Here is a 15234-nt window from a genome sequence, read left to right on the forward strand (position 1 = left end):
GGCCCCTTTGTGCTTCGGTTCTGCTGACAGTTAGGATACAGTTAGTGCCCTGAAACTGAGTAGAAGCAGCAGAAATAAAACACAGTCCCAAGGTACTACTGACCTTTTGCTCTGAACTGTCCAGGTTGTCTTGTTCCTCACTTGCCTGTTTTGCCCTCTCCCCTGAGCCAGGCCCCTCAGAAAGTCATGGGGAGGCCATTGCCTCCCTCCTGCTCTGAGTGCACGAAAGGCAGAAACATGTGAAGACATCCAGGCATGGCTCCTATTAGCAATCAATATAAATCTTCTGAGCATTAATTTTCCTCCCCTAACCAAGAGCAGCTGATTTAGCAGGGTTTTTATTTGTTTCATAACTTAATTGCTTGATACTTCAGATGTAATTGTGTTAGCTGCTTTTAAATGATTAAATGGTAATGGCAGTGGAGGCTCCTCTGTAAAGTTCTTTTTCTCTCTTTATCCCCCTCTACCACCCCTCACAGCATGTCTTTACTGAACCACAGCTGTGACCCAAACTGCGTGATCGTTTTTGAAGGATACCAGCTTTTACTTCACTCCATCCGCGAGATCCAGATTGGTGAAGAGGTAATTAACTTGTCCTCCCTTCCATCACAGACACCTGCAACAATGACATCTCCCTAAATAAATTCCAGACTACAGAGCCACCAGCTTAATATTTTGATGATATATTGATGCCACTTTCTAGCACATAGCTATCAGGAGGAAAATGATAAATAGAATCATCTCTTCACACTGCCTGGGCCCCATAATCATTACCTCTCATAAATCGCTAGCAGTTCTTGTTCCTCCTTTCCTCCTCTAGGCACTTAATTTTGTTTGTATTTGAACGTCGTTACCCTGATGGAAACACTTACAATATTTCTGGGTGGAATGCGGTGTTCACTAAGTCATTGCAAGAGTAAGCATTTGTCAGTCTGCAACCCTACTGTTGTAGTAAACCTTCCAGTGACAGTAAAAGTAGCAAGATAAGGTTTGTTTTCTTGTCCATTTCACTAGAAAAGACTTCAAATATCTCTTTCAAGAGATGTCTGATTTGATCTAAGATATTCTCAGCTTTGTTTTTATGACAGAGTTTGTATTACTTTGAAAATACTCATTTGTGGCTAGGTAAGCATTTCAAAGTAAATGTCTTTCACAGCAATGCAAGGTTGAATTTGCTTAGTAAGGCCTGCAAAGACGTGTGTATATATGTAACTTTACATGCACCCATGACCTATGCAGTCCTAGCTATTGGTCCTAGCTATTTCAAAATCATGGCCTGATGAAAATACTGCTCATGCCTGTGCTGTGCTTCAAACTCTGCGAAGATCAAGGGCATATGTATTCTAATTCAGAAGTAGTATCTCTTTTCCTCTCTATGAAGTGTTTTCCTTTTTTATTTATCCTTCCTTGAATACAGTAGGTCATCAAAATCAGTAAATAGTAAAATATTGGGGGGGGGCAAAATATTGTGGAGAACCAACAGAAATGCTTTTGCATACTTACCTTTTTGCCAAGAGAAATCTTTTCTGATACAATATACTTTTGTGGAACTATTAAGTGTAGATATCTTTTAGTCTCTTACTCTTGTTCAAGCCAAATTATAGACACTTTTCTTCCATTTTATCCATATACCGTAACTTTCTTCTTGGCTTCCCAGTTTGCTAAGATGGATTGTTTATTTTAAAATACAGTAGATTTTAATGTCTTCCCAGGATGCATTTGGATTAATTATTAGGGTTCTAAATTTTGAAGCTACCTTTTTATTTACGTGGATATAATTTTATAGGTAAGTTTCATAAAGCAATTCTTTGTAACAAGCAGCTTTTACAGAGTGGGAGAGGCCCTCAGGCGGCCCTGGATGGCTCTGGAGGGAGAAGTGAAGAAGAATTCCCTTGCAGGCATGACCACCATGCAGACTGTGCTCTGGTTGTGAAGCTATGATCCAGATTTTAGACTTAGTGTTAGTGATCTGTAACCCACAGAAGTCTCCATGGTGAAACAGATATGATCTAAGTTACAAGTAATTTGTAAGGCAATCAGGAAATAAATATAAGTTATAAAGCAGGACAGCTAGGACCAGTTTGTTGCAGTGACTTTGGCAGTTGTGTGAATCCAGGCTTTAAAATGACTCCACCTTGTATTATATTATATTATATTTTTTAAGAAAACTTTGCCTCCAATGAGGCAGTAAAATAAAGTCAGAATTTTCCAAAGTGCTCAGGTTCTGCTTGCTTTGTTGCTTCTATTGCTTCTGGTTTTGGTACTGAAAGGAAATCTTGCCTTAAGGAATATGTAAGTTTATATATTATATATATATATATAAAAATACACACTTACATATATATAAAACACTGTGTTAAAGCAGGTGCCCTCTTGACTTACCTGGAAATAAAAGTCTCAGTCTGAGGTACATGCTTCTTTAAATAAGGATGTGTCTAAGGAAGAAAATGGACATAAGTGAGAAAGTAAAGAAAGAAAGTGAATATTAGTTTAGATCTGTTATGGGAAGGGAAGGAAAGAGAATTATTGTGAGGGTATGTACAAGTCAGCAGTTTAATTTTTTCAACACTCAATTACTTTTCCTCTTACACAACTGCTACTGCTTTTTCATTTTGTGTTCTGCATCGTAGCTTTGGTACAACTTCTTTCCACACTGCCTTACTGCTTACCTGCAGCACGTTGAGCTCAGTTTTCTTTATAGCCATGTATTGAATTTACACACCTGTGTGCATGAAACTACATTACCTGTTATGAGCTGACTTTTTAGTTATATTGCTGAGGTCATGATCTGAGCTAATGGGAGAGAAAATACATGTTAGGGAGGAATCTGAATGGGTTTTCTGAATAAATCAAGTGCTCTGAGGTGGTAAGATGAACATTATTTCAAGTCGTGAGGCAACAAAAAACTTAAATAATTATAAGCAGTAGAACACTTTCCTTATCCTGTTCAGACTTACACTAGTTTTAGACAGATCGAGATCCCATATATAGTAATTAATAGAAGGTAAATAAGCACTGAGATTTATTAGAAATGAGAAGCTAAGTAGCAAGTCAAACTCAGATTAGTAGAAGAGGACTATGGCTTTACTATCTGTACAGGAACAAACTTGATAGGGCTTCTACACCCTTGCCAGGAAAGTAACAACCACTGCAATATGATGTGTTCACTAGACCAGTGAGAAGTAAAAATATTTTAGACATTTGTAGTGCCTTTCTAGCAGAGGACACTACAACAATTTACTCATTAAGGAGCTGACCACCTAGAATCACAGGGAAAACAGAGACACAGGGGAGCTCTAGTGACTGGCCATTGTGGTCAACTCACAATTTTAGAGGGAGGCAGTAGTAGACCTGATTTTGGTTGTAAACAAGAGGAAACATTATTACATTGCGTTTAGCTGCTGCAGTGTGATGCAGATTTATTCAGGAATAACATTTATTCCCTAACGATGCTTTAGAGTGATACGGGTCTATAGTAATACCGCAAATTTTAAAGCTTGACAAGCTGATAATGATCACCAATAAATTTAAGTGTTTTCTGTCCTGCAACTGACATAAAGGCAATGAAACAGGGAGCAGAGAAGAGGACAAAAGAAGTGAAAGGAAGACAAGGCTTGGGAGCAACTATTGATCTCCATGCAGAGACTGAGAGTTGAGGTGGCTACAAAGGGTCTCCTAACACTCTGTAGACCTTCTCTGCTCCACATTTTTGAGCATAATTGAATCTAACAGCTGGAAGAGAGAAATAACATTTTTTTGGTGGGGTTTTTATTCTATATATCCCTACTTAAGACTACAGGACTTTCTGAAACTTGCTTCCGGCAGCTCAAAACTAATTAAACTAATTTTTACTCCTCAAGATAATGTTAGTTGTGCTATCACAGCTTTTGTAACTTTAGGTGGTGTTACTTTGACAGTACACAAAGATTTCCTTTTTTTTTGCACTTTTTTTCTTTGCAAAAATGAAATTTAAGTATTGCAAAGGAGGGTGAGATATGGGGAAGAATAATAAGAAAGCAAAAATTATTCACCTAGAGATCACCAGGGCTCCCTCAGTGATAAGGTAGCCTATTAGCTAATTTACTTTCTCAAAAAGACAAGCAGCCTGCTCCGAAAAGGTCGTCATCATTTTCCCCACCCTTAAGTAACCACTTTAAACAGCATCAAGATGCATGCTGTAATTTCAATTGACTTTTTGTTAATTACTGTGTCTACCTGATGTTTTGCAGGCAGATGTGAGCTTGTTTTGCATTTTCTCCAATCAGAAGTTATATAGCTATGGTTAGTTTAGTGCGTAGCTCAAATTAATTAGTTCTGCTGAAAGACAGGACCTGAGGTTCAGTTCTGCTCCAAAATGGGTGTATGGCTTCTCATGAGCTTCAGAGTTCAGTTAGAGCAAATTTGTATTTCTGCAGAAAGTCACGTAACAAACTGACTAAGTTTGTTCTTACAGAGCAACTGATTCTTTAAATTAATGCTAAATACAAACCATCATTTCAGATGACCAGCAATGAAATCAATCTTCCTGATAGATTTCAACCAAGATATGTAACATTTCTGTTTTATAATTCTATGTGAAAAGTTTTATATCTGTGTGTGTTTAACACATTGCACTTTGTCACACTACATTTTTAAAAACCAAATTTTTTTCCTTGAGTTAGAAGGCATTTTGATCATATATACCAAAACAGAAAGAGCACAGACTGTTAACCACTTATATAATCAGAGAATCCCTAAGACCCTGAGACCCATGATTGCAAAACCAAGAGGACTCACTTTTTTACCATGTTGTTTGCATTAAAATAGTTTACTTTAAATTTCTACAGAGTCTTCTGTCTAGAAATTTTGTAGCTTATAGCTTGTTACAAAAAAAAAAAAAAAACCCAAACATAAATTAAGTTCACTGGAGCATGGCAGTACTGGAAAACTGTGTCCACCTCATTTGGCAGATGGGGAACGTGAGAAACTAACTACCATACCCATGGTTAAAGAATTTGTGTCAGAGTGAGAAGCAGTGCTCAGACAGTGCTGCATTTCTAAGGAGTAAGTCTTGAGGGTCACTAAGTCTCACGGCTGTTAAATAATTCCTGCCTTCATAAATGTTATTTAATATATATTCTTCAGTTCATGGAAAAGATTTACTGCATTCTTTATAGGCGATGCAATAAAGAAGCAAGCTTTGGTCAGCTGAAATAATGTTTTAATTAATACCATACATCCCACATGCAAATACCATTAAGACAACATTTGATAAATGGGTGTATTTCCTAAATATGCGTAAGTTAAATGAGCCTTGAATCTAATGAAGGTATCCAAAATTAAAACAAGTGTAGGAGAGAGACAAATACAGAATTTTTATGTTTAAATGATTAAATGATTAGTGTGACTTAGTCACCATTAGGTTGGTCATGTTTCTAAATATTCTAATTACATTTTCCCACTCAGTCTGCCAGCTACAAGCATTTTTTCACTTACGAATTTCTGGTGGCAGGACTGGGAATTTGGACTTGGACCTCTGACAGCAAGAGAAACTCTAAGTGTTAAAACACTAAAAGGAGGTATCAATGTGACAAAGCTTCTTGTCCTCCTCCTTCTGCCCAGTCATATGCTCAAATTCAGAGCGGGTTGTTACATGACTGTTCATATCCTCAACTGTTTGGTAACCTCTGAAAAAGAAATTACTGGTTTCAAACTTGTTCCTATTTCCAAGGTTTCTGCAACATTAATGCAGAAAAAACCCAACCAACCAACCAAACAAACAAACAAACAAAACAAAACCAGAAACAAAAGCCAAAAATGAAAAGAAAGGGATGATGGACGAGAAGCTCAACTTGAGCAGGCAATGAGCCCTTGTGGCCCAGAAAGCCAACCGCATCCTGGGCTGCATCAAGAGAAGCATGGCCAGCAGGTCGAGGGAGGTGATTCTCCCCCTCTACTCTGCCCCGGTGAGACCCCACCTGGAGTGCTGTGTCCAGTTCTGGAGCCCCCAACATAAGAAGGACATGGACCAGTTGGAGAGGGTCCAGAGGAGGGCCATGAAGATGATCAGAGGGCTGGAGCACCTCTTGTATGAGGACAGGCTGAGAGAGTTGGGGCTGTTCAGCCTGGAGAAGAGGAGGCTCCGGGGAGACCTTACAGTGGTCTTCCAGTACCTCAAGGGGACCTACAAGAAAGACGGGGAGAGGCTGTTTAGTAGGGCCTGTTGTGATAGGACAAGGGGTAATGGTTTTAAGATAGAGGGAGGTAGATTTAGATTGGACGTTAGGAAAAAAATTTTTACAGTGAGGGTGGTAGAACACTGGAACGGGTTGCCCAGAAAGGTGGTGGAAGCCCCATCCCTGGAAACATTCAAGGCCAGGCTGGACGGGGCTCTGAGCAACCTGGTCTGGTTGGAGATGTTTCTGCTCCTTGCAGGGGGTTTGGACTAGATGACCTTTGAAGGTCCCTTCCAACCCTAACCATTCTATGATTCTATGATTCTAAGCCTCTAGGCTGAAGATAGATAAAGCACATCCGATATTGACTATAGGTTTATTTAGCTGTATTAGAACTGAACCGTGCCTAATGATGGGTTCAACAGTAATGATAGGGTTTAAATCATTGTTTTACGTATCTTGTCAAAGAATAGACTGATCTCACATGAATTACTTTCCCCAGAAGTTTCCTACTGTCTTGCACTCTGTCTCAACTTGATTAAATCCCTTTTACTGCTGGATGCCACCTGAACCTAAAGCCCAGTTGGACATGGGTCAGAACCAGTGATGTTTATGCAGAGGATAAGAGACATGGAACAAGCCAGTGTGCAGAAGGATTTTGACAGAAAACACTTGCAAGTTGCCAGGAGACATGAAGATAAGAGGCTTGTGATGGGAGAGGGAAATTGGGCATGGAATGGCTGAAGGATGAGGTTGGGACTACAGCTTGACTGGAAACTGCTTTGTCAGAAGGAAGGGAGACAGATCTTTCTTACCACAATAGGGAAGATGCAGACCAGCTGGGGAAAGAAGTGAGGGCTAAGTTGGTGGAGGCACTGAAGATGACTGAGAAACCAGAGTAAGGCAACAAAGACTGTTAATTTGTGAGAGTAACAGTGCTGGTGATCAAAGATGGGGAAAAGGTGTAAAATGCGTGCAGGGGAGGCAGAAGGGCAGATCTGGAACTGGCAGGATGATGAAACTGGCCCATTGTACCAAGAATGGCTATGTAAGGAGCTAGAACTGAGGGCTGGAAACCAGGTTTAGAGAACTACATGTGGAGAATAAGACTGGAAATGATACTCCTGTCCAGGGACAGAGAAGACAGAGAATGAGAAGAGAGACAGATTGGAGAGAACGGGGTAGAAGAGAGCAAGCTTGGGAGAAAAGAGTGGGAAAGAAATAAGCAAAACAACTTCCATCCATTCACCACAGAAAGCTCAGAGGGAAGCCCACAGCTCCTGTGTAAGTGATTAGTACAGACTGCTCTTCTGTAAACCAGCAGAGGTGAAACTAATCCTCTCTTGGCTCAGACACGCACAAGCTGGGACAGAACAACATTATATAGAATGCAAAACCCGAGAAGGTTCTCACACTTTCTAACTTTTGTTTATCTATGGAACTGTAATTTGTCACTTTCATTAATTATACTATTAATCTTCAATTATGAGACTGTATTTATTCTTTTTTTCCGCAGGCTTTCTGCTTAGGATAATTTTAAATGCTTGACTTTGCCGTCTCAGTAATCTTCTTTTAATACAGTCCTCCTTCAATATGTAATCAAATTACACTCTAATAATAAATGAAAAAAATACAGGCATTGTTTTAGTTGCTGGTTAATCGCTCATTTAATTAGAATGCTCCCTAATTTGGAAAATGCACGTTCTAACAATGGATTTCATAGTCATTACTACAAACTGGTCAAGTTTTCCTGTAATTTCTTTGAGTGGACTCTCATGATTTAACTGAGAACCATGTGAAAATTGTCCCAATTAGTTGAAGTGTCTAGGCTCAGGATGAAATAATGTGATGTGATTTTTTTTCTTTAGCTCTGACCTCTCTGGAGTGTTTCAAAGTGTGTTGGGCGTATAGTGTAATCTCTCAATAGCGTGCGACTGAATGCTGGTCTGAGCTGGGCTATTATTTTCTTATAGTCTTTCCCTTATCATTAGTTTGTGCCCATGCACTTTAAACATTTGAAGAACGCTAGAAATGGTTAGCTCTGTAAAATTCCTTCTGGCAGGCGCCAAAGTGAACAAACTACAGACTTCTCTAGTTCATGGGAATTCACTCTGTACAGCATATGAGGAGTTGAAAATGGCACAAATGTAGGCATTTTCTTTTACCATTTTAATATTTTTTCTTGTCAATAGTTTCAACAACTTTGCAATGCTTTTGTACTTCCTTGGTCACAAAGGAAACATCACAGACATATTGAAGATGGCTGTAACATAAAAGGAACTTTCCTCAGACTCAAATATATATTTGCAAGAAAGTAGGGGCTTCCCTGAGACAAAATTTTTTTTATATGGCTGGATGTTGTATAACACCAATGCTAAACACACACTTAAGCTCTGCAGCTAAACAGAAAATAAGATTTCATGCACAGGGGATTCAGATACTGAGCTTCTTTTTTTTCTCGCATTTGTATCTTGTTTCAGTCTCTCCTCTCTCTCTCTCCTCTCTCTCTCCTCTCTCTTTTTTTTTCTTTTTCTTACATTTTAAGATGAAAAGTTGAAATAGTGATAATTTTTTGAGGGTTAATAATTTCAAACAATATTGATCTGGAAATGTGAAAACATGTTCCTTTATGGAAATAATTTTTGGCCTTTTATTTTTCACCCGTTGTAAAAGTTGTCAATTTCTTCTAGGAAATTATCTGTTAAGATAAATATTTATTTTATGCTGGAAAAATATTGTATCCAAAAATGTTACCTTAGCTATGCATACACTAAATACAGATTTTTTGTAAAATATACCAACTCTAGTTTTGTGTGTACTCCACCCAGCTCACAATCAGCTATATTGAATCACTGATGCCCACCAACGAACGCCAAGAGCAACTAATGCGCCAGTATTGCTTTGAGTGTGACTGTCTTCTCTGCCAGAATCAAGAAAAGGTAGGTTGAGTGAAGAAATTCCTTGCCAATGAAACAGAATTTTCCAAGGCCTGTCAGCAGCTTCCCTTCCTTTATGTAATACTTATCTTTTGCTACTAATTGAATGGCCAGAATAGAGAAGAAAATGACCTCTACTCTTGGTGTTGTTTATGTTGCTATGCAAGACAACTGTGAAGGAAAAAAAAGCCGGAAATGTTGACAACATAAGAAGAATTTCTTGCTAAAACACACATTGTTCATAAAGCTAGGAACCACTTTCAGTTACAAGATGTGGTTCATCATTTTGAGATTTAAGGACCTCTGAACATGAGCGTTTACCTGACTTTAAGCTGAAAGGAAAGGATTTTTTTTTCTATTCAAATGAATAATCTTGAGATTCTGACTGAAGCCACTTGTCTGATGCTAAAGGAAGGCTGTGCTTATCCTCAAAATAATGTTAAATTAATTCTGACAAACACCTGCATCAATAATTTTCATGAACTACTAGACATATTCAGCAGTTGTTAGAGTGAGTGATGGACCTCCTTGGATGACTATAGCTTTTATGCACTCTCTCACAAATTCTTAGAGTAGCAGGTCAGTAGTTGTAGTAGATAACCTTTTACTAAATTTCGGCCTAGCCTGGTTTATTATATTCTGGATTGCTTCATATTTGTACAGCCTGGCCAGAATAATTTTGGCTTCAAGCCTGATGAGAGATCAAATGGAATATGCAAAATGGAGTTGGCTTTGTAGAAGTTGTGCACTTCTTCTGTCTCGTTCTATGTACAGTTCTTGTTTTGAGAGAGTGACATGCCATAGCTAATTGTGTTCCCAGTAGACTAGAAATGCTAAGAAAGATATTGATGAAAATGTGATTCCAAGGAGCATGATATGATTCATGAAATAATTGATGTACAGAAAAAAAATAACCCAAACAAAGTTTAAACTCTGGGTTGGGTAGGACAGGGGACTGTGTGTGTAGTTTTGTTCAAGCCAAAGTACACCCATAATGTATCCTGTGATTCATCAGTAAGCAACTGGAAAAGAGAATGCAGAAAATTTTCAGGCTTATGACATAATGCTAATTCCTGTCCATGTGCAAAAGTTGTTGGCATTCTGTGCCTGATAAAGATTGCTGCAGTGCTACTTGCAGGGAGTGAAGGGAAGTGAACGCCTCTTTTTGTCTTTCTTTTAAAGATGCTCACTCAAGTGCCATGAAATTTTAGATTCCTTTTGGGGAATGGCAGATGCAGTGATTAAGAAAAATAAGCAGGCTAAAGAGTCTTTAACGATCACTTAGCAGTTTGTGAAAGGATAGACAAGTGGTGTAAAGACCATTCAGCATGTGGAATGTTTTAAGAAACAAGAGCCACAGGCTGGAGTACACCTCACTGTTAAGAGTCAACATACAACATCAGAAAACATTGTAGTGAAATTATATGCACATATATTGATGAAAATAATAGTCTTGTTCGTAGGTTAAAATTAATTAATGAGGTTTTTTTCTCTTTGAAATATTTAGCTGTGGTTTGAGTTCATCTTCTATAGATTTTTTTGCCCATTGGCAAAATTCCCTGTGGGGATGATATTGCAAAATGTTTGGAAAGCTCTTTGTGACTGCATTCTGAAATTCTGTAGTTTTCTCATTGTTACCATGTAAAGAGCTCTGTGAAGGGCTAGGAACCTCATGTCAAATCAACAGAACCTGTTGATGTCTGTGAGGACGACATCTTTATCCTCAGCTTCAGTCTAGGATGATTAGATATAATCTGCAACAGTTCTCATAGTACTGCATTTCATTTATCTGTGACAGAGATTATGTAAATACAACTGCTTACATGACTAAGTGGGAAACATATATTTTTTTTTAACTTTTTTTTTTTCTCCTTCCATTGATCTCAGTCATTGTTGGTAAACTGAGAGGCATGTAACACTGTGGCTACAGTGGGAGATAATATTTTCGGAAATTGTGGGGTTTTTAAAATTACATAATGGCTGGATTTAGATGCTTAAAGGTAATCAATTGGCAAAATTATTCAATAATATCTCTGCTGAAATACCCCTGATATTGAGACAAATTTCTGAGACATCTTGGAAAATTTTTAAAAGGCAAAGCCTTTGTCAACAGAATAGGCAATGGCTGCAACTTTGGGTCATCAATGGCAGCAGATTCAACGTTGTGATTCAGTACATATAATCACCTAACAGTAAATTCCCACATTACAACATTGTTTTGCAAATGTGACAGCTTAGTCAACAGCAGTCCATCTCACAAATCTTTGTTATAGGTAAAACCACAAATTCCAGTTTGGCTACAAAATGCTTTATGCCTTCAAGTAAGTTCCTGAGTGTTGGGGAATTTTTTCAGTTGTAGTCACCTCATAAAAAAAAACCTAGAATCCCTTTTCTAACAAATATCTATAGAGATTGTAGCTTCTCGTTACTCTCAAGTTCCAGTCTTGCTGAGTGCACCTGCCAGTTGCTGAGCACATATTAGGGACCACTGAAAACAGAGGAATCACTCCTGAGACACACACATCAATTTACAATAAAACTCTAAGTCAAGTAATTTCCATTGTAGCTTTTACTCTACATCTTTTGTAATGTTTTAAAAGTGATCCTTGGAATCCTATGGGAAGTATATATAATATGAAGGGCATATAAACCTTTTATGTGTTAGTACTTAGCTACATGTATGCTTATTTATTCATATTTATTAAAATACTTTGCAAATTTCTTACCAATGAAATTTGTGTCTCCTGCTGTATTGTCTAAAGGCTTGTTCATTTAGTCTTATGTGCTCAAGTATAGAAGGAAGATGGTATCAAGTTTCTGTTCTCAAATCAGTTACTGACTTTGTAAGTGACCTTGGGTAATTCATTTTATTCAAAACCAACTTTTGTGTTTTCTAAGACCTTGCCCTTATTTTTCATAATTAGTGAGAAGCTACCATTTCAACTGGATCTGAACAGATTTTTGACAGACCAGTTTGTCTAAATCTGGGACTGTTTTTGTGAATGTTCTGTGAAGCTCTGTTTTGCTCAGTTGCCCCAAATGCGGCATGAAGATGCCAATTTGTAGTTCTGAATATTCTGATTTCCAAAGGATAATAAAGAAAAATGCTCCATTTTCTAAGGTCTTTTAGCTTTAAGTACTAGGTTTGTTTTAATGCGAATTCCTTGAAGTGGAATCATTTGAGGTTTAGTTGTGTGCTTTATGCAGTTACTGTTGCCATGTGGTACCTTAGTGCAGTAATTAAAAAAAAAAAAAAGAAAAAAAAAGTCATATTTAATCTCAGAGACATCTAGATGAGCAAATAACAGATTTAGCCTACATACAAAATGCTTCTAATTTCTCCTAACTTTAGTTAGGTGTCTAATCTAAGCCAGTTCTTAGCCTCCCTCAATACCCAAAGAAAAGACAAGCAGCTCATTCATACTATCTTGCAGTAGAAATCTATGAAAACTGGAATGGATATAAGAGGTTAAAGGAATTCCTTCAAGTAAATACCCACATTTTAGACATAAAGTTGGGTGAAATAAGTTGTGCTGCTCCATGAAGTATAAGTGCAAAATCAAGAATCACATGATTACGTTTCTGTGCTAGCTGACATGGATAGCAGAGTACAGTTGCAACTGTGTACGTTGCAACTGTGACCATCCAGATGGTCAGTAAAAGGTGTTTATGCAGATCACTTCAAGCATTTGCTGTAGACAAATATATCTCACAGCCACTGCTTCTTTGTCATTATTTGTGCTAAAATTGATGAAACTCGGATAGTGGTTACGTCATACTACAGTTGCAGTTTAACTATGCATACAAACAAGAGTAAGTGTGTCCCAGTGCTCTTTTGCCATTCTAGGTTACATGATTCTGTATGGGCTTTTTCTAATGTTTCAGGTCTCTGATGAACTATAATTTAAGGGGCAACTTATCTATGAAGAAATAGTCTTTATTTATCATTTACTGTAATATTTCTTGTCACAGCTATATAAAACAGCAAAACTCACTCTGGCACAACCAGTGACTTCAAAATTCATGATCACTTGGTCTTTTTAGTTAGATATGGCAACTTCATACAGTGTACGAATCTTCTCTAGCCGCTGCCTAAGTATACACAGTTCACTTGCACAATTGTCTAGATCTGAGACACTAATATGGCAAAGGCTGGATTTTCAACTATACTGAAACAGATTGCAGCCCAAACACAGAAACGCTGTTGAAGTTGAACAATCAAGTTCAACTGATCAGATGCACACTGGCACTCTCAGTGTGAGCAGACACAGCCCTAGACCAAATGCAGAAGTCCATGGCTGTGCAGTCACAATTCCTTTGCATATCATGGGAGCAAATGTTCCTCACTGCTCGCTGCTGGTGAAAGAACTTCAATGGGAATCTCTGCTTGCTGTACAGTAGTAGCTTTTTGTTTGCTTCTCCAATGGTGAACACAGCTATGGAATAATCCAGGTGAATAGCTGTCAGCAAGGATGAGAAAATATGGAGGCAAACAGTGGCAACTAGCTGGGCCTGTGGATCTCAAACCATTTTTGGTGCCTAGGTGTCAATGTCAGCGGCATTTTGATCTAAGAGGTCATATGATAATGCTGGCCAGTCTCTTTTAGCAACTGGTCGAGCAGCCTGGCTGCTGATTTGACAAGGGAAGAGTAATAAGTGCTAACACATCAGTGTTGTTAAGGTAAGATTAAGGTGAACCTTTTGGCAGTACAGTTACTGCCAAATTAAATGGCACTGGCTACAAATCTAAGCAATATTTTTAACTGATTTTGTCTGAAGTTGAAAAAAAAAATCAGTAACTAAAGAGAGAAAAAAAGTTGTCTTTCTAAAAGTCACTCTTAGAATATTTCTTGGCTGTCAGTACTTTAAGTTACGCTACTGTCTTCAGTTCATTGTATCTCTGACAGCTTTATATATTATTATTTGCTCCATTTTAAGATCATTCTCCACTGTAATTCGGAAATGTGTGCCTTCCTGAAAGCTGAACTCTTGGCAATGTATTACCATTCCAGCACATAAAACCCCCTTATATTAATTATAATTAAAGATGGGATTACATTGATGACAAACATTTTAAATGGAGAACAGTTTTTTCCACAGTCATGAGCCAGAGTATTGTTCATGTTCTACATTTTCAGCCAAGGATTTCAGGGAGATTTGTGCTTATAGAATCACTTTGTTATGAATCATCTTTCTCCTTTGGAGCCAGGATTTAATATTTTAGTCTAGCTTGGTTTTTGGAAGGCTTTTATTTATTACAAGGTCAAAAGCAATGGGTTTGAATCTGAATCATTTTTATATTTGGCCAGTATTTGATAGTTGCCAAAGCTAATAATAACATAATGCCAGTAAGTTAGTTATTCCTTTAATCAGTTTATTGCTTTGCTTTGTACTTACTTATATTGTATCCTGAGTTTTGGTAGGGAACATCACAGGTCTAGTTTCCAACTCAAGGACTCTCAAAATTACGTCACCTGAACAGTAGTCAAGCCATCTACATAAAAATAAAAAAATGAGGTAGATGAGAGGGAGGTAGATTTAGATTAGATATTAGGAAAAAAAATTTTACAATGAGAGTTGTAGAACACTGGAACAGGTTGCTCAGAGAGATGGTTGATGCCCCATCCCTGGAAACGTTCAAGGCCAGGTTGGATGAGGCTCTGAGCAACCTGATCTAGTCGGGCATGTCCCTGCTCCTTGCAGGGGGGTTGCACTAGATGACCTTTGAAGGTCCCTTCCAACCCTAACCATTCTATGATTCTATGGAAAAATGTCACCTGCAATCCTTTAGCTGGTATTGGACTTGCATACATCCACCAGTTCTCTTATAAAAGAACACTGAGTAAGTTCCTGAACCTACCAGAAGTTTTGACATTCTTTTCCTGTCTTAGGAACAACACAACTGTATTTTAGGAATTTCATCAAACGTAAACAGTCCTCTATATATGTTGATCAAATTTGTCACTAGAGCATTTGTTTGTGGTTGATTTGCCTCACTGAGGTTTCTGAGAGATTCTTGAATATGGCTAAGGATAGAATTCGCACACTTTGATCTTCATGTTTGGTGTCAGCAATCCCATGGAAGAACATGTGCTTAAATCACAGATGTGTTTTATATGAAAAATATATTATTGATTATTGAC

At 37.9% G+C, this 15234-nt stretch overlaps 1 protein-coding gene across 1 annotated transcript in view; it reads left to right on the forward strand.

Annotated features, from left to right (window-relative positions):
- The window catches only part of SMYD3 (SET and MYND domain containing 3), a 414779-nt gene that overhangs the window by 331088 nt on the left and 68457 nt on the right, over positions 1-15234 (forward strand). The window contains exons 7-8 of the mRNA XM_086744446.1: positions 480-582; positions 8984-9094. Coding sequence (XP_086600572.1) covers positions 480-582; positions 8984-9094 — 214 coding nt within the window. The remainder of the gene's footprint in view (positions 1-479; positions 583-8983; positions 9095-15234) is intronic.

This window comes from Chlamydotis macqueenii, chromosome 3 (genome assembly GCF_036417535.1).
Source record: "Chlamydotis macqueenii isolate bChlMac1 chromosome 3, bChlMac1.mat, whole genome shotgun sequence".
Taxonomy (NCBI): Eukaryota; Metazoa; Chordata; class Aves; order Otidiformes; family Otididae; genus Chlamydotis; species Chlamydotis macqueenii.